Source organism: Cervus elaphus, chromosome 29, assembly GCF_910594005.1.
Source record: "Cervus elaphus chromosome 29, mCerEla1.1, whole genome shotgun sequence".
Lineage (NCBI taxonomy): Eukaryota > Metazoa > Chordata > Mammalia > Artiodactyla > Cervidae > Cervus > Cervus elaphus.
Window position 1 is genome coordinate 43,813,645 of NC_057843.1, and position 20,842 is coordinate 43,834,486.

Below are 20,842 nucleotides of genomic sequence, written 5' to 3' on the forward strand. Positions count from 1 at the left end.
ATGCACTGGGTACTTAGTTCTTCCACCCACTCACTCACCACCCCGACTCATTCCTATGAAATGATTGGAAAGGAGTCCCAGCCCTTCCCATCTTTGTTCCCTGGGAAGTGGTGGGTTCCCACCAGGAGCAATAGCAGTAGCCATTTTCATGCAAGCAGTGATAGTCAACCTGGTGACTGCCTTTCAGGGCCTGTCTGTGTATGTTCCACAATATTGATAAGGATATATGATACCTCCGAATAGTCTTTATCATAAGAATCAATTTTCTTTCAATTATTCATTGATTGATTTGTTCATTCTTTCAGTAATATTTAAGATGACCTATGTTTTTGTACCCCACTGGAGAAGGTATTCTGATTTTAATTTATTTTCAACAGCATCATCTGAGGAAAAATAAGGCATCATGACTAAATGGGTACCAGTGATGTTTTCTTGGGAAATTGAAAGATGAAAGAAAGTGTGAAAAAGAAAAGGATTCTGAGGCAGTAGTAGTATTTTTTGAGTTAAACCTTTTTGAGGAGTTTCTAATGGAAATAATTTGGCGTGCTTTTGATATTTAAATTGAAAAATACACACACAAATTCACTAATCTCATTCATGATAAATTCTGTTGTTTTGGCTTTCCTCATCGCTGTTGTAAGATTCAGTTTTCTCAGGACCACTGAGTAGATTGATGCTTGCCCTTTATGACCTAATCGCCTCCCAAAGACCCCCCACCTCCTAATACCATCACTTTGGGGCTAGGATTTCAATTTATGAGTTTGGGGGAACACAAACATTCAAACCATAGCAGTGGGTTTTATTTCATTTAAGAGGGTGCTACAATTTGTTCCTCTACTCTTCTATTCTTGGGCATTTGAGTTGTTTTCCAGTTTTTGGTTATTATGAACCAATTGCTATGAACTTTCTTGTACATGTCTTTTTGTGGGCATATACGTTAATGTATGTACCTAAATGGGAATTGCTCAAACATAGGTTGATAGATACTTAACTTCATTAGAAACTGCCTCTAGTTTCCCATAGTGGTTGTACCATTTTCTAATTGCTTCTTAGATTCTCAGCCAATTCTATCTTTAGCCTCACTTGTACATCCAGAGGTATCTGCTGCCACCCATTTTTGAACATGTGGTGACTGAGGAATTCTTCTGTTTTGGCTTTCGTCATTGTTGCTGTAGGATTCAGTTTTCTTAGGACCTCTGAGTCAATTCATGCTTGCACACTGGCTTTTTAACTTCTAAAATTTTTCCTTTCAGTCCTTATGAATTTCTGCATTAAAGATATTTCCTTTATTATCAATTTCATGGGTTTTCAGGACTTAGTAGAACTAAATCCTTATGTTCAATTCACTATTTTAAACCTATTCATTTTAAGCTATTCTGCCTTCACACAATTAGTGAAACTATTTATGTAAAGATTCACAGTTGATTTTCAGGTGAATCTGAGTTTAGAGCACTAGGGAACTAAGAAGCCAAATAAACCTCCTTAAGCAGCAGGGAAAGGTGAGTCTATTTAGAGACAGAAACATTGTATCAAAGAGGATTCAACAGTACCAAGCTGTGATAGCCATAATTATTTAATGATGTTATGAGAGAAAAGTTATAACAAACCTAGACAGTGTATTGAAAAGAAGAAGCATCATTTTGCCCACAAAGGTCCGTATGGTCAGAGCTGTGGTTTTTCCGGTAGTCATGTACAGATGTGAGAGTTGGACCATAAAGAAAGCTGAGTGATGAATTGATGCTTTAGAGTTGTGGTGTTGGAGAAGACTCTTGAGAGTCCCTTGGACAGCAAGATCAACCCACTCAATTCTAAAGATTTCTACCCTGAATATTCACTGGAAGGACTGATGCTGAAGCTGAAGCTCCAATACTTTGGCCACCTGATGCAAAGAGTTGACTCACTGGAAAAGACCCCGATTCTGGGAGCGATTGAGGGCAGGAGGAGAAGCGGATGACAGAGGATGAGATGGTTGAATGGCATCACTGACTCAATGGACATGAGTTTGAACAAACTCTGGGAGGTGGTGAAGGACAGGGAAGCCTGGTGTGCTGGAATCCATGGGGTTGCAAAGAGTTGGACACAACTGAATGACTGAACAACAACGTGATGGAAATTATGAAGAACTTTCAGCAGGTTGGAATAAGCAAATTGCAGGTGATGTTTCTTATTGGATGGCTTCCCCAGACTGATTCTTTTATTGGGTCACTTAATTGAGACCTGGAATGGACTGGGGACACATTTGCAAGAGATCAGTGTTAAGGGCAATTCCAAATACTCAGTTGAAAAACATACCTCCGAGGACTTCCCTGGGGGGTCCAGTGGTTAAGACTCCACACTTATATTACAGGGGGACAGGTTCCATCCCTGGAGGGGAAATTTAAGATCCCACATACTGTGTGGGGTGGCCAAAAAATAGAAAAGAAAAGAAAAGACAAACATACCTTTTGTGGCAAGCTACCTGGTGTATAAGTATCAGAAAATACATGTGATTCAAGTTAGTAACAATGAAACTGAAACCATAAAAGGCTTAACTCATGTTGCCAGTCCTTGTGAAAAGACCATGGCTTTGGATCTTGGATTTTGCATTTACCTCTTGTAAGCCACAGGATGCAATGAGGCAAACTCTCTACTTCTTGTGTCCCTCAGTCTTTCATGGCTAAAGTATAAATTCTAGAAAGACTTTTCTCCATAAACTTTGGGCTTTTCTGTTTCTTGTTGGTAAATCCCAACCTCCCAGGTGGCATTAGTGGTAAAGAACCCACCTGCCAATGCAGGAGTTGAAGGAGACGCGAGTTTGGTCCCTGAGTTGGGAAGAACGCCTGGAGGAAGGCATGGCAACCCACTCCAGTGTTCCTGCCTGGAGAATTTGCATGAACAGAAGCCTGAGAGTAGCCTGATGGGCTACAGTCCATAGGGTCGCACAGAGTCGGACATGACTGAAGTGACTTAGCATGCATGTACACACGCGTGTTGGTAAATCACAGTGAGGAATTGGCTTCAGGAGAATTCAGGGACTGTACCCCATGGGGTTCACTTCATTGAGTGAATAACATTCAGTTTGAAGTGAGAACAATAGGAGATAGGCTTAAAGAGCAGGGAAAAAATTAGGTTAAATATATGGAAAAATTTTATAGAGATGGTCTTGATAAAATGCTATAATGATAAAATTATAACCTGACGAGCAGTTCATTAAGGGCCAGTTCACAAAGATATGTGCAGGGTGTAGTCCTGACAGGGGAAGGGTAGTCAGAGTCTAGAAGTTGGGATCATGTACTGAGGAGCCGTTGAGAAGACCTGTGGCTTTTCATGAGGGACACAGCCAGCCTGAGCCTGCAGAGAAGGAACCAGGAGAATAACTACCCCAACCTCATCCTCCTCTCTCCCTTGGGTCTTCTTCCAGGGCTCCCATTGACTGAACCAAACCAGACACCAGAGGGCAGAGGAGCCCCATTGATACAGTCTGCAGATCAGTCTCCCTGGGAGGAGGGGAGAAGTATGGGGAGCAGAGAGAGGATCTGGAGGGGCCAGTAGGAGACACCTCACACACATGTGTCAATGGTCAGCGTGGTGGAGTAAGTTCCTAAAGCAGTCTTCAGAGAGAATTTATGGAAGAGTTTTGGAAATAATATACCTACAGATTATTACAGGTGGACTGTAGTAACTGAGTATCCTTTCCAGCTGCCATAAATTCGTGGGGGCATTTATGCATCATAAGTGTAAGAACAAGTTGCTGCTACTGGAAATTAGTGAAACACATTTTATGAAATTCATTTTATAATAAAAAGTCTTCCCCACAAAGGCACAACGCCTATTGTTAGCAATAGTAAAACTGGTTGCCTAGTATTTTGCAGCATATAAAAGATTTTCATGTACATCATTTTGTGTTATTCTCTCATGAATCTTGGGAAGTACCTGGGATGATAGATCTTTTTTTTTTTGTTATATATATATTTTTAATTGTGAAAGCATGGTAACACATTTACAGGAGACTTGGAAAATATAGAAGAAGGCTACATATAGTTCCACTATATATTACAATTGTTGTTTAAGTAGATAAATTAAGATTTTTAGCTGTAGTTTCAATATCAAACTCTCAAAAGTTAGTAGAATGAATATAGAGATAAGTAGAAGGATGTAGTAGACTTGAAACAGCACTATGAACCAATTCAACATAATTAAGATTTATACAATTCTCACACAACAGTAGGATGCAAATTCTATTCAAGTTTCCATAGACTAGGAGACACTGGAACCTTTCCAGGGACATAAAACCTGCAACTTATTTTCTTCTAATTTCTTTAAAAGACATATAACTATTTAAGGGAAAAATTACAACAGAGAATGATGAAGTTTAAAATGAATGTACATGTAACATAAATGACAACAATAACACAAAGTTTGAGTGTGGGAGTATAAATAGAAGTATGTTATTTTTTCATTTGATGTGAAATAATATGACATTAACCCTCTGTAGATCATGAAAATTTAGGGATAAATATTTTAATCCTTACAGAGTCACAAAAAATAATGCAGAGATATAGTTTCTTAGCCAATTAGAATTTTAAAATGGAATACTAAAAATATTCTAATTATTTAAATGAAGGCAGAAAAATAAGAGCAAGGAATAAAAAACAAAGAGTACAAATAAAATTCATAGTAGTAGATATAAATGCAACTGTATCAATAACTACATTACATATCAATAACCAACATTCCAATGAAAAGAGGTTGTAAGACAGATAAAAAGATAAAACTCAATCATACACTCTCTATGAGAGACACATTTTAGATATAAAGATTAGATAAGCTGAACTTTTAAACTTTATTCTCTTTTATTACCTTCTCCTATTTGGATGGATGAAGATAAACCATTAAAACATTAACTATAAGAATCAGTTCAATTCAGTTGCTCAGTCGTGTCTGACTCTTCCCAACCCCATGGACTGCAGCACGCCAGGCCTCCCTGTCCATCACCAACTCCCTGAGTTTACCCAAACTCACGTTCATTGCGTCAGTGATGCCATCCAGCCGTCTCATCCTCTGTTGTCCCCTTCTCCTCCTGCCTTCAATCTTTCCCAGCATCAGGGGCTTCTTCAGTGAGTCAGTTCCTCGAATCAGTTGGCCAAAGTATTGGAGCTTCATCTTCAGCGTCAGTCCTTCCAATGAATATTCAGGACTGATTTCCTTTAGGATTGACTGGTATGATCTCCTTGCAGTCCAAGGGACTCTCAAGAGTCTTCTCCAACACCACAGTTCAGAAGCATCAATTCTTCAGTGCTCAAATTTCTTTATAGTCCAACTCTCACATCCATACATGACACCTGGAAAAACCATAGCTTTGACTAGATGGACCTTTGTTAGCAAAATAATGTCTCTGCTTTTTACTATGCTGTCTAGGTTGATTATAGCTTTTCTTCCAAGAAGCAAGTGTGTCTTAATTTCATGGCTGCAGTCACCCTCTGCGGTGATTTTGGAGAACAAGAAAATAAAGTCTGTCACTGTTTTCATTGTTTCTCCATCTATTTGCCATGAAGTGATGGCACTGGATGCCATGATCTTAGTTTTTCGAATGTTGAGCTTTAAGCCAACTGTTCTGCTTTCCTCTTTCACTTTCATCAAGAGGCTCTTTATTTCCTCTTCAGTTTCTGCCATAGCGATGGTGTCATCTGCAAATCTGAGGTTACTGATGTAAGAATAGTATTAGCCTAAAGGGATTTCAAGTCAAGGAATATCAGAGATAGAGAGGAACAAGTCATAATAAGAAAGTGAAAAGTGAAAGTGAAGTCGCTCAGTTGTGTCCTACTCTTTGCGACCCCATGGATTGTAGCCCACCAGGCTCCTCCGTGCATGGGATTCTCCAGGCAAGAGTACTGGAGTGGGGTGCCATTTCCTTCTCCAGGGATCTTTTTTTTTTTAAAAAACTTATTTTATTGAAGTATAGTTGATTTACTGTGTTGTATTAATTTCTGGTATAGAGCAAAATGGTTTAATTATACATATAAGTACATTATTTTTCATATTCTTTTCCATTATGGTTTATCATAGGATATTGAATATAGTTCCCTGTGTTATACAGTAGGACCTTATTGTTTATTTATTCTATATATAATGGTTTGCATCTGCTAATCCCAAACTCCCATTCCATCTCTCCTTTACCCTCTCTCCTGCTTGGCAACCACAAGTCTGTTCTTTAAGTCTGTGAGTCTGTTTCTGTTTCATAGGTAAATTCATTTTTGTCATATTTTAGATTCCATGTATAAGTACTATCATGATATTTGTCTCTCTCACACTTCACTTAGCATGATAATCTCTAGGTCCATCTATGTTATTGCAGATGACATTATTTTTTTCTTTTTTTTGTGACTGAGTAGTATTCCATTGTATATATCTACCTCATTGTCTTTATCCATCATCTGTAGATGGGCATTTAGGTTGTTTCCACATCTTGCATATTGTACCTAGTGCTGCTATTAACATAGAGATGCATGTATTTTTTCAAATTATAATTCTGTCCAGAATATGCCCCAAGTGGGATTGCTGGATCATCTGGTAACTCTATTTTTTGAAAAACCTCCCTGCCGTTTTCCATAGTGGCTGCACCAATTTACATTCCCACCAACACTGTAGGAGGATTCCCTTTTCTCCACAGCCTTTCCAGGATTTGTGGTTTGTAGACTTTTTGATAATGGTTGTTCTGACTGGTGTGAGATGGTACTTCATTGTAATATTGATTTGCATTTCTCTAATAATCAGTGATGTTAAGCATATTTTCATGGGCATGTTGGCCATCTGTATGTCTTATTTGGAAAAATGTCAGTTTAGATCTTCTGCCTGCTTTTCAATAGGGTTTTTTGTTGTTGTTGAGTTGTCTGAGCTACTAATTTATTTTGAAAATTAAGCACTTGTCAGTTGTATCATTTGTATATATTTCCTCCCAGTAGGACAATAGACCTTTCTAACAGATGAGAAAAGCAAGTCTTACAGAGTTAGAGATTGTCTAAGATACCACGGCAAGCAAGGAGAAAACCTGAATTTGAACCAAGGGTCCTGATTGAAAATTCAGGTGCCTTCCACTGAGAGAAATCCAGATCACATGCAATGATTTTTTAAAGGCAAGAACTGTTGACAATAGAAGAAAATTCCAGTATAAGAAATTCTGCTTTCAAGGTATAGCTGAGTGGGCTTTTGACTATGATGTTCTTTACTAGCAGCTGATTTTTTACTGTCTTCTCTTTGAGAGGACACCACCTGGTGATAGATGGGGTGGATATTTGAGTCTTGGAAGTTATACCATTATAACTAGGTAAAAGCCAGATGGGTCCATTTAAATCCTGAGTCCCGTATAACTCCAATATTTCATACAGTTGAGCCTGATTTAATCTCTGAAAGACTTATGCTTGGTGTCCTAACAGCCACCATGTCTGATATATGCTACAGTGATCTACACTAGAGTGATTAGGTGACCATTTGGCCAATGTTTGGCCAGAGTTATAATAATAGTCATAAAAAATCCATATCAGGAATAAATTTGGGAAAGAGTACATGGCAATTTTGTACACAGCCTGTGTGCCTTGGGGCAGGTCTTTATTCTGGGGTTTGCAGATGGCCATTCTGGTGATGTGACTTTGACTTCTCAATAGCAGCCCCTCCACTGTAGAAGGGAAGCCAACCCATTAGGCAGTGAATCCCTGGGGCCGTCTCTCATCTTTGTTGTTCTGACGTTGTATGATCTCACCCTGCTGTCTTGACAGCTGGACTTAGAATTTTCTTCCTTATTTAAAAAATACATATTAAGTATCATTTATATAAACCGCAGATCATAAGTATTCAATTAGCCAAGTTTTGACAGTTGGATATACCCATGTAGCCAATATCCAAAACAAGAGAGAAAACATTTTTATCACTCCAGAAAGTTCCCTTATATCTTCTTAATCAGTCTCCTCACATCACACCTCCTTTGGGAGGGCAACTGCTCTTCTGATTTCTCTCACCATGATTGTTTGTCTGTTCTTGAACTTCATATAAGTGGAATCATACCGTATCTGGCCTGTTTTATTCAATGTAATGTCTTTGAACTACATGTTGCTTTTGTGTATCAGCAGTTTGTTCCTTTTTATTGCTGGAGGTAGTCCATCATTTGAAAATACCACAATTTGTTTATATATTCTTCTGTTGTTGGTTATTTGAGCTCTTTTCATCTTTTCATTTTTGGCCCAGTTTGAATAATTCTAATGTAAACATCTTTTTCTAAGTCCTTTTGTAGGCAATTGCATTTATTTCTTTGATCTAGTCCTAGCAGTGAAATTGTAGGTATATATTCAGATTTTTTGCAGTTTTTAAAAAATTTATTTTTTAATTTTAACTGGAGGGTAATTACTTTCCAATGTTGTGAGGATTTTTGCCGTACATCAACGTGAATCGGCTGCGGGTATACATGTGTCCCCCATCCTGAACCCTCCTCCCACCTCCCTTCCCACCCTACTCCCCTGGGTTGTCCCAGAGCGCCGACTGTGGGTGTCCTGCTTCATGCGTTGAACTTGCACTGGTTATCATTTTACATATGGTGATGTACATGTTTCAATGTTATTCTCTCAAATCATCCCACCCTCACCTTCTCCCATTGAGTCCAAAAGTCTATTCTTTACATCTGTGTCTCCTTTGTCGCCCTGCATGTAGGATTGTCATTACCATCTTGCTTTGTTGTTCAGTTGCTCGGTCATGTCTGACTCTTTGTGACGCTATGGACTGCAGCATGCCAGACTTTCCTGTCCTTCACCATGTCCTGGAGCTTGCTCAAACTCAAGTCCATTGAGTCAGTGATGCCATCCAACCATCTTGTCCTCTGTCATCCCCTTCTCCTGCCTTCAGTCTTTCCCAGCATCAGGGTCTTTTCTAATGAGTTGGTAAAGTATCCACATCAGGTGGCCAAAGTATTGGAACTTCAGCTTTAGCATCGGTCCTTCCAATGAATATTCAGGATTGATTTCCTGAATCAGGTAGCCAAAGTATTGGAGCTTCAGCTTCAGCATAGGTCTTTCCAGTGAATATTCAGAATTGATTTCACATCAGGTAGCCAAAGTATTGGAGCTTCAATTTCAGCATCAGTCCTTCCAATGAAAATTCAGGACTGATTTCCTTTAGGATTGACTGGTTTGATCTCCTTGCAGTGCAGGGGACACTCAAGAGTCTTCTCCAACACTACAGTTCAAAAGCATCAATTTTTCAGCACTCAGCCTTCTTTATGATCCAACTCTCATATCCATACATGACTACTGGAAAAACCATAGCTTTGACTATATGGACCTTTGTCAGCAAAGTCATGTCTCTGCTTTTTAATATGCTGTCTAGATTGGTCATAGCTTTTCTTCCAAAAACTAAGTGTCTTTTAATTTCATGGTTGCAGTCAGCATTTGCAGTGATTTTGGAGCCCAACAAAATAAAGTCTGTCACTGTTTCCATTGTTTCTGCATCTGTTTGCCATGAAGTGATGGGACTGGATGCCATGATCTTAATTTTTGAATGTTGAATTTTAAGCCAGCTTTTTAAAGCTGGGTCATATGGCATTTCTATTCCCAGCTTTTTAAGGAATCTCCACATTGTTCTCCATAGCAGCTATACCAGTTTGCATTTCCACCAGCAGTGTAAGAGGATTCCTTTTTCTTCACACCCTCTCCAGCATTTACTGTTTGTAGACTTTTAAACTTTTTGACTATGGCCATTCTGACCAGTGCAAGATGATACCTCATTGTGGTTTTGATTTGCATTTTTCTAATGATGAGTGCTGTTGAGCATCTTTTCACATGTTTGTTAGCCATCTGTATGTTTTTTATTTTAGAATAGTTTTAGTTTTACAGAAGCATTTCCCAGGTGATGCTAGTGGTAAAGAATCCACGTGCCAGTGCAGGAGATGCAGGAGATGAGTGTTCGATCCTTGGGTTGGGAAGATCCCCTGGCAGCCCGTTTCAGTATTCTTGCCTGGAAAATTCCATGGAAAGAGGATTCTGGTAGGCTACAGTCCATGGGGCCTCAGAGAGTCAAACAGGCTGTGTAAGCACAGTTTTATAGAAATATTGCATAGATAGTACAGAGTGGTCCTGTATACCCCATACCCAGTTTCCTCTATTATTGATATCTTACATTGGTATGGTACATTTGGCACAATTAATGAACCAATATTAAAAGTGAAAAGTGCAAGTGCTAGTCTCTCAATAGTGTCCAACTCTTTGCAACCCTGTGCACTGTGGCCCTCAAGGTTTCTCTGCCCATGGAATTCTCCAGGCAAGAATACTAGAGTGGGTTGCCATTTCCTTTGCTAGGGGATCTTTCCCACCCAGAGATTGAACCCTGGTCTCCTGCATTGCAGGTAGATTCTTTACAGTCTCAGCCACCAGGGAAATCCATTGATATATTATTGTTAACTAAAGTCTATACTCTTCAGAGTTCCTTAGTTTTTGCCCACTGTCCTTTTTCTGTCTATGATTCCATCCCAGGACACCACATTACGTTTAAGTGTCATATCTCCTTGGGATCCTCCTGGCTGTAACAATTTCTCAAACTTTCATGTTTTGATCACCTTGACTGTTTTGCAGAGTACTGGTCAGGTATTTTTTAGAATGTATTTCAGTTGAGTTTGTCTGATGTTTTCTCATGATTCGACTGAAGTTTTTATGAATTTGGGTGAGGAAGATCACAGAGTGAAGTGCCATCTCTATCAGAGGAGGTCAGGAATGTTGGGTATCAATATAACTTATCAGTAATGTTAACCTTGGTCACCTCATTAATTTAGTGTTTGTCAGGTTTCCCCACTGGCAAGTTACTCCCCCTCCTCTTTCCATACAGTTTTCTAAAGTGTTGGTACGATTTGATACTTGGACAAGCAGTGTTTGAGAGTCCACACGCTCCTTATCCTCACCAGCACTTGCTCTTGTCAGTCTTCAATTTTAACCATTCTAGTTGGTGTGAGGTAATCCCACTGTGGTTTTAATTTGCATTCAGTGATGACTAATGGTGTTGAGCACTTCTTTTTTTCAGTGTTACAACTCTATTCATTTAGATGATAGCGGAAAAATCCATCTTCGAGGTCTGAGGGCACTTGGATCCAAAGACAAGAAGAGAAGAGCGCCCCATCGTGTGAGAGAGAGAGAAGAGAGGGAGAAGAGGGCTTTGGCTCCTCTTTTTATGTTTTTTTGTTCCCCCTGGGCCTGTCCTATGCAAATTGGGCTTAGGCAGGAGCATTGTTTGTTTTACCTGGGGTTCTCACTCCGGTCCTCGGACCTTCCTTTGTTCTATTTTCGCAGGCTTTCCCTTCCAGGTCTTTTAGCCACCACCATTTTGGACTCCTTTTCCCTATTCTATCTACCTAACATTCCCCCCTCAAGAGATGGGAGGCCCAATTCTTTGGGAATAGGGGCGTTGAGGTCTCTCTGGCTATTTCCTGCTTTTTCATCTGCTCCTTGGCTATTCATATATCTTCTTTTGTGACATCTCTGTTCAAGTCTTTTGCCTGATTTTTAAAATTGAGTTATTTGTCTTTTTATTATTGAGTTGGAGAGTCATTTGTATGTTCTAGACATAGCTTCTTTATTCAATATAGGCATGAAATATTTTCTCCCAGTCTGTGGCTTGCCTATTGATTTCTTACTGATGTCTTTGGACGAGCAGGATTTAAGATTCTAATGAAGAGATTTGAGGTCCAGTGTTGGGTAATAGACTCTCACCCATTCTGTATCTGATGCTGCTAATTTTCAGTTATGAAGATTAGTGGTGGGCTAGTGGGTATAAGGATTATAGCTATGTTTTCTTTTCAAGTCATCTAATATTCATTAAAAGAAAATTTCCAAAGGCAAGTTCAAGATTCCCCATAGTAACAATAATTGTGTTGTTGGGTGTGAAGATTCCAGATGTGTTGGGTCTCTTTGAGTAGCAACTGCCAGGACATGGAAGAAACCCATGTAAGAAGACCATGTCCTGTCTTTTGCCAATTATGAATTCTCATTTCCCAAAAAGCTTAGGCATGATCAGGGATGACAGTAAAAAGGGGGGCTCTTGCATGGGAGCACAGTGCAAGTCAAGTTTACAGACAGGGAGGAATCTGACCTGGGAAATGGCAACACAGAGGCCACTTTTAGCATTTTTCCCAAGATTTGGTGACAAGGGCACATAATCCTTTTACCACTTAACAAAAAAGGAGAGAAGCAGAAGCCAGACTTTGTGAAAAACAAGTCTCCTTGTACATCAGTCAAGGAAGAGTCTTTAGTCAGGTTCAGGAAGGGTCTGGATTCTTGGAGTCAGTTGGTGTTTACAGTTCTTAAACTCCTCTTGGAGAGGAAGGAAGAATTCCTCTTAAGAAAAGGGACATCAAAAAAAAAAAAAAGAAAAAAAAAGAAAAGGGACATCATGTGATATTAAATATTGACTCATCAATTGGGTCTGGGAGATACTTTCAAGCTTCTTGAAATACCAGTAGTAAGGAAAGAGCTTTTTCTAGACTTCACATGTTAACTCATTTACCAGCCAGTCCTGACATATTGACCCCCTGAAATGATGCTTGCTTCTAAAACTGATAATCATTAGTTCCGATCTTTCATATTTGCAAAAGACTGAAAATCTTTCAGGTTTTCAGTCTTTTGCAAATATGTTTGAAGAATCAGGTTGAAAAATCCTTTGTAGTTTCTAATTTGTGCTAAGTGGATACTGGCTTCTTGATTGATTTCTGTCAGTTCTTAATCATTTAGCATAGTATTTGTAATATTTAACTTTGGAGCTGAGTGCTTGGAAGATTGTTGCACGCCTTTTCTTTAGTACCAGTGGTGTTTGGAACTGAAAAAAAGACTCACCTTTATTTTATATTTTATACATATAGTATGATTTCTGGCTGATAATGGCTCTGAACTTCTTGATTTTCCTGGGTTCCACTTATGTTCTAGAATTCTCCACTTATCCAATTGCCATGATCCTGTAAAATTTGGAAGAAATAACAGTGGCTCAAGGAGGAAATAGCCATGGCTTAATGTCATGTACAGCTAAAAGTCAGGACTCTATTATTTGCAAAGAGGAAGAAAAATAGGGACTTGAAATTGAGAAGACTTCGGGTCAGTGACATTCCTCAGCACAATTTAAAGCATTCTAAAAAGTTGGGGGGAGGAGTTTGTCCATTAAAAACATGATTCTGACTTTTCTTTGTTTTCTCTAGGAAAAGAATGAGTCTTTTTACTTAGAAAAAATCTGTCTCTGAATGTAGCCGTCATCTTTTCTCTAACTGCCCCTTTTCTTGCTGTTTCAGGTGAATCTCTTTGTACTGCTGTCTGTGGTGTGTGTCCTCCTGAATTTAGCCGGATTTATTCTTGGCTGCCAGGGTGCTCAGTTTGTGTCCAGTGTGCCCAGATGTGATCTGGTAAGCTGTCCTGAAACATCACTTCGTGCTTGTGCCAACCGTGGCCTGCCCAGCATTCTTGGGTGCCAGTATGTGGCTGGACACAGGACCACGCAGTGTCCTAAAGTGAGACCTGAAGTCGGTAAAAGGAAGTGGGAAAACAAAATAAAGAACTAACTGCTCATTATTGTACTCAGATTGTCGATTAGTTTTTCTGAAGCAGGAACCAGCCAGTAGAACCCCCAAACCACAGCAATATAATGCATCATTAGTCAGTGAATAGATGGATCAGTTGTCCACAATCAGTATCTATCTGCTCTTGTCTAAAGAGGAAAGATGGATATTATCAGAATTCAGGTTAGCAGTCCTTTATCTGAAACTTCTGGAGGCCTTTGAGCATTCAGAGTATTTCCCATTTTTAGAAGATAAATGTGACACATAGACTGTTTTTTATTCTTTAACACCTCAGTGGAATCGGGAGACAGCAGACTGTAATCAAAATTTTTGGTGTCCAGAGCTTTGGGGATTTCAGAATCATAGATAAGAGGTTGTGAACCTGTACTGTCCCAATTTTTTTTTCTAATTTTTAATTGTGGTAAAATATACATAGCATAAAATATACCATCTTAACCATTCACTGGTGTTAAATACATTCACTTCGTTGTGCAGCCAGTCTTTAGAACTCTTTCCATCTTGCAAAGCTGACATTATACATTTTATTTTATTTAAAGAATTATTTATTTATTTATTTGTGGCTGCACTGGGCCTCATTGTTGCACACAGGCTTTCTCCAGTCGCAGAGGGCAGGGGCTCCTCTCTAGTTGTAGTGAGTGGGCTAGTAGTTGCAGCGCGTGGGCTTATCATTGCGGTGGCTTCTCTTGTTGTGCACAGGCGCAGTTACCCCACTCCATGTAGAATCTTCCCGGACTAGGGATCAAACCCATGTCCCTTGCATGGCAGGCGGGTTCTTGACCACCAGGGAAATCCAACACTATATATTTCAGACTGCTACTCTCCCTTCCCTCTTCTCTCTGGTCTCTGCCAACCACTCTTCTACTTTATGATGCTATGGGTTTGACTGCTCTGGTTGTCTGATATAAGTGGGATCATCCAGTATTTGTCTTTTAGTAATTGTTTATTTCACTTAGTATAACACCCTCAATACATCTGCATGTTGTAGTATGTGTCAGAATTTCCTTTCTTTTTAAGGCTGAATAATAAATATTTCACTGTATGCAGAGGTCACGTTTTGTTTATCCTTCATCCATTGGAGGACACTAGGATTCTTTCTACCTTTTGGCTATTGTAAACAATGCTATCATGGAAATGGGTCAATTCTCTGGAGTATGTGCCCAGAAGTAAAATTTCTGGCCATCTCTGAACTTTTTAAGAGGACTTTTCCATCACAAATATCTCCCTGTGGCAAAAAGCAAAAGAAGTAGACTCCTGGGAATTCCCTGACCATACAGTGGTTAAGACTCCATGCTCCCAATGTGGAGGGCACAGGTCAGGAAACTTAAGATTCAGCATGTCTGATGACATGTCCCCTCCCCCCAAAAAAGTGGACTCTTTACAAGTTATAGGAAACCTCATCTATTTGGAACTTGGTTTCATGGCATTCTCACCCAGTCAGAACCAGCAGGATGCAAGTGAAGAAGGCGTTTCTTACAACGCTCTGATGGAATCCTTGCAGGAAGCTCATGATCTCCCCAGGTGGGAAGATTCCTCGGGGACTCAGTAAAAACTTGTTGCTCTTAACAACCCTTCACAGTTTTAAAAAGTTTTTGTCATTTTGTTGCTTAATAACCTTAAGTTTTGGAAGCACAGGCTTACAGTGTTGCCTGATGTTTGAAAAGTGAAAGTGAAGTCGCTCAGTCATGTCCGACTCTTTGTGACCCCATGGACAGTAGCCTACCAGGCTCCTCTGTCCATGGGATTTTCCAGGCAAGAGTACTAGAGTGGATTGCCATTTCCTTCTCCAGGGGATCTTCCCGACCCAGGGATTGAACCCAGGCCACACGCATTGTAGGCAGATGCTTATGACTTGCCCTTTCCCCTCTTTCCCACCGTGATCAAGCCCAAGCCCACAGGCCACCTAGGTTTCTGCCCTACTTTCCTGTTCCTGACAATGCCGCTCTCCCCTGACCATTCCCTGTCCCTTACTTCCCTGTTCATCCAAATAGGATCAGCCTTTTAACACCTCATTCAATGGTTATCTTTTTAAGGAAGTAGTCCCTGATCCCCAGAGAAGATAATCTTCCAGAATTCCTCTCTGTTCATCTCTGAAACATTTCTCTTTTTCTTTTTTGGGCTAAAGGTGTTCATATACTTGTCTTCTCTCGTCTCCTGTTCTGGAATCTCCCCGAGGACAGTGTCTGGCTCTCCATCTTCTGGGGAGTTTTCAACAGCACCTCCTCACACGCTTCTTTATATACACAGAGTTCCCAGAAAAAATGTTTAAACAAGGCTTGGTCTCCCTGTCACTAATCACACAGAAAATTGGAAGGGACAAAGAGAACAGACGCAGGACAGAAGTGAGAAGTCATAATACATTGAAAGATAATTCAACAAAAGAATAGCATCTCTTCTATGCAAGACACCATACTAGAGACTGCAGAGAGTGGAAAGAAAAGTCAGACATCATTTCTGACCTAGAAGTTTATCACATAGCACGAGGAGTGGGGTCACTGCGGCAAGTGCTTGATCAGCGTGTGTGGAGGGAATGAATAAACGCCCAAATGCAAAGCCAGGGAGACTGCATGCAGTCATGAGAGTGAGACATGGTGTTCTGGGGCTGCAAAAGAAGAAGGTCTTGGAAGATGGAAAAAGGATACCTGGAACATAGGTGTTTGAGATCTGCCCTGAACGATAATAAGTAGAGGGAGTGAGTTGAAGCCAGGAGAGGAGAGGATTCCGAGTGCAGTGGTCAGAAGTTAGCCCAAGCGATAGATCACTGGCGGCTCTGGAACAAACGGAAGCCAAATTGTAAGATGTAAAGGTCCGCACGGTTGACTTTTCTGATGAGAAATTCTGTGGTTCTCTACCTTGACTGCTATTAGAATCACTTGGGGAACTTTTTTAAAAGAACATCCAAGCTTGGGCCCTATACTCATATATTCTCAGTTGCCCTGAAGTGGGGGCCTGGACATCAGTATTTTTTTTTAAGCTTTTTTTTTTTTTTAATAATTTATTTATTTTTTCAGTGGGTTTTGTCATACATTGACATGAATCAGCTTTTAAGTGTATTTTTAATTAAAAAACTTTTCCACTACCACAAAACCAACTCTGAGATTGTTTCTGATTATATGATTGTAAAAATTGGACAATCCATAAAAGTGTGGGATGGAACTTAAAAATCATTTGAAACCTCAGTATTCTGGGATATCATAATTAATCATTTGACGCTTTCTTTGTGTGTCTTTATGAATAAAAACATTCATCAACAGGACCGTATTATAGTTGGTTTTCGTTAGGGAGCCTGTTTGACAAGTGGGATCTTTCTGAGAAAGGGATGTTTTCCTTCCCTCTTTGCCTCACCACCCACATGTCATTCCAAATCCACAGTAATAAGCTGGGGGGTTTCCTTTCATGTTCTCACGCTTATGTAACCTTGCATAGATGTGTCTGGGTTGGGGCTTTGTTTTTGTTCAGTCAATCAAGCATATCCAACTCTTTGTGACCCAATGGACCGCAGCACGCCAGGCTTCCCTGTCCTACACCATCTCCTGGAGCTTATTCAAACTCACGTCCATTGAGTCGGTGATGCCATCCAACAATCTCATCCTGTCGTCCCCTTCTCCTGCCTTCAGTCCTTCCCAGCATCAGGGTTTTTTCCAGTGAGTCAGCTCTTTGCTTCAGGTAGCTCAAGTATTGGAGCTTCACCTTCAGCATTGGTCCTTCCAGTGAATATTCAAGACTGATTTCCTTTAGGATAGACTGGTTTGATCTCCTTGCAGTTCAAGGGACTCTCAAGAGGCTTCTCCAACACCACAGTTCAAAAGCATCGATTCTTCAGCGCTCATCCTTCTTTATGGTCCAACTCTCACATCCATACATGACTGCTGGAAGAATCATAGCTTTGACTATTTGGACCTTTGTTGGCAAAGTAATGTCTCTGCTTTTTAATATGCTATCTAGGTTTGTCATGACTTATTTTTCAAAAATGGAATCTGTTGTATCCACTTACCTGTATATTGTTTTTCTGACTTAAAATTACATGAGGTACAGCTCTAACATCTTTTTTTTTTCCCCTTTGAGCAGCTCAGTTCTCTGTTTTCTTGTTGTCTGCTGTGGTTTGGGTTTTGGCCGTTAAAAGCAATGCTGCTATGAATACCACTCTGCATATCCCCACGGGAGCTGTTGACCTAAGTGGGCTAGTCTCCCAGGACAGGGATTGTTCTTCTGTTTGTCTGATCTTTTTATAGCTCATTCTGCCATTTAGTGATTTTACTCTTTTTTTAAAAAAAAATCAGGATAAAATTTGCCAACAGTTAAATGACCAGGTCTCAAGTGCACAGTTCATCAAGTTTTGACCAGTGTATATATTCATCATGACAAATACACTCCTGTTCAGACAAGATATGAAGCATTTTCATTACTTCAGAAAGTTCTTTGCTGTCTCCTTTCAGCCAATTTCAACTTTCTCATAAGCAAACTGTTCCAGTTTCGTTCACCATAGATTAGTTTTGCCTGTTCTTGAACTTCACACAAGTGGAGGCATGTGGTATGTGTATCTTTTTGTGTCCGACCTATTTAACTCAGCATGATGTTTTTGAGATTTATCCATGTTTTAGGGTCATATCAGTTGTTTGCTTTTTTAAAAAAAATTATTTATTTTAATTGGAGGCTAATTACTTTACAATATTGTAGTGGCTTTTGCCATATATTGACATGTATCAGCCATGGGTGTATATGTGTTCCCCATCCTGAACCCCCCTTCTGCCTCCCTCCCCATCCCATCGCTTAGGGTCATCCAGTGCACCAGCCCTGAGCCCCCTGTCTCATGCATCAAACCTGGACCGACAATCCACTTCACATATGATAATATACACGTTTCAACGCTACCCTCTCAAATCATCCTACCCTTGCCTTCTCCCACAGAGTCCAAAAGACTGTTCTTTACATCTTTGTCTCTTGCTGTCTCGCATATAGAGTCATCATTACCATCTTTCTAAATTCCATATATATGCGTTAGTATACTGTATTGGTGTTTATCTTTCTGGCTTACTTCACTCTGTATAATAGGCTACAGTTTCATCCACCTCATTAGAACTGTTTCAAATGCATTCTTTTTAATGGCAGAGTAATATTCCATGGTGTATATGTACCACAGCTTTCTTATCCACTCGTCTGCCGATGGACATCTAGGTTGCTTCCATGTCCTGGCTATTGTAAACAGTGCTGCAATGAACATTGGGGTACACGTGTCTCTTTCAATTCTGGTTTCCTCTGTATGTATGCCCAGCAGTGGGATTGCTAGGTCGTATGGCAGTGCTATTTCCATTTTTTTTAAAGGAATCTCCACACTGTTCTCCATAGTGGCTGTACTAGTTTGCATTCCCACCAACAGTGTAAGGGGGTTCCCTTTTCTCTGCACCCTCTCCAGCATTTATTGTTTGTAGACTTTTGGATAGCAGCCATTCTGACTGGTGTGAGATGGTACCTCATTGTGGTTTTGATTTGCATTTCTCTGATAATGAGTGATGTTGAGCATCTTTTCCTGTGTTTTTTAGCCATCTGTATGTCTTCTTTGGAGAAATGTCTGTTTAGTTCTTTGGCCCAGTTTTTGATTGGGTCGTTTATTTTTCTGGAATTGAGCTGCAGGAGCTGCTTGTATATTTTTGAGATTAATTCTTTGTCTGTTGCTTCATTTGCTATTATTTTCTCCCATTCTGAAGGCTGTCTTTTCACCTTGCTTATAGTTTCCTTCGTTGTGCAAAAGCTTTTAAGTTTAATTAGGTCCTGTTTGTTTATTTTTGCTTTTATTTCCATTACTCTGGGAGGTGCTCTTTATTTTTTTTAACCAGGGCAATACTTCATGCTATAAAAATACCATAACTTGTTTTATCAGTTCAGCTGATAATTGGATTGTTTCCAGTTTGGGGGTATTATGAACAAAGCTGTTGTGAACATTTCTGTGTAGTTTTTCTTGGTCAATCTGTTTTCATTTTTCTTGAGTAAACACACAGATGTAGAATTGTTGGGCTGAGTGGTAAATGTATGTCTAACTTTGTAAGAACTGCTAAATGGTTTTCCAAAGTAGATGGGGAATAAGTGTATTTAATTTAAAATCTGTGGACAGTTCCTTTATTAAAGGGCTTTAACTTACTTTTCTACCAGTAACCCTCCACCTACAACATGTTACTCTAATTTTTACCAGTCTGATGGGACTGAGTCCAGATCTCATTGTTACTTTAGTTGCAGTTCCCTGATTGATAGAGGTGGTACCAGCATTTTGGGGAAAACTTTACAGAAAATTCTAATATGCAGCTAGGGTAGAGAACTGTAGTACTGATGGATGATGGGAGGAAGAAGAAGATCTTCTATTTTTATATTTAAAGTTGCTCAGTTGTGTCCGACTCTTTGTGACCCCATGAACTAAGTCCATGGAATTCTCCAGGCCAGAATACTGGAGTGGGTAGCCTATCCCTTCTCCAGGGGATCTTTCCAACCTAGGAATTGAACCAGGGTCTTCTGCATGACAGGGGGATTCTTTACCAGCTGAGCTATCAGGGAAGCCAAAAATCTGACGCTTGTAGTTTGTTTCCTCCTGCCACTTAAGAGAGAGAGAAAAGATGTCTGACACATGCAGCCTATTTCCTCCATTTGGAGACCCCTAGCCTTCCTACCATGGATGGCAAAGCCTGGTGGGCTGCTGTCTATGGGGTCGCACAGAGTCTGATGCGACTTAGCAGCAGCAGCAGCCTTCCTACCTGTTACCCTCTCATTTCCCCCCTTTCCTTTTAGGAGAATTATGTTGCCTAGGGAAAGGTACATCGTCCCTAAATCGTTGAGGCAACATATTCTCCTAACCCTCATACTGAGGGTCTCTGATCCAGGGGCCCCAAGTAGTAGTTGGAGGAAGCTGCCGCAGTGGCAGGAATTTGAGCAACCATTTGTAACTTAAAAGCCTTCATGCGGCTAGAAACAAATCCAGTCACACAGTTACAGATACAGGCAGCAAACAGCAAAAGCAGAACCATCTGCAAAGTTAAAAGTCACATTATCTCGGGACTGGTGCACTGGGAAGACCCAGAGGAATCGGGTGGAGAGGGAGATGGGAGGGGGGATCGGGATGCGGAATACGTGTAAATCTATGGCTGATTCATATCAATGTAGGACAAAAAAATAAATAAATAAATAAATAAATAATGGACTTGCATTTGAAAAAAAAAAAAAAAGTCACATTATGTCCACAGTTAAGGCCCAAAGTGTTGCACCAGTCCATTTTAGGATTATTGGATGTCATCA

At 40.1% G+C, this 20,842-nt stretch overlaps 1 protein-coding gene across 2 annotated transcripts in view; it reads left to right on the forward strand.

Annotated features, from left to right (window-relative positions):
* Nucleotides 1–20,842, forward strand: part of FAM189A2 (family with sequence similarity 189 member A2) — a 74,029-nt gene that overhangs the window by 30,095 nt on the left and 23,092 nt on the right. For both annotated transcript variants that reach the window (XM_043891183.1, XM_043891184.1), the window contains exon 3: nucleotides 13,283–13,393. In XM_043891183.1, the coding sequence (XP_043747118.1) occupies nucleotides 13,283–13,393 (111 nt within the window). The remainder of the gene's footprint in view (nucleotides 1–13,282; nucleotides 13,394–20,842) is intronic.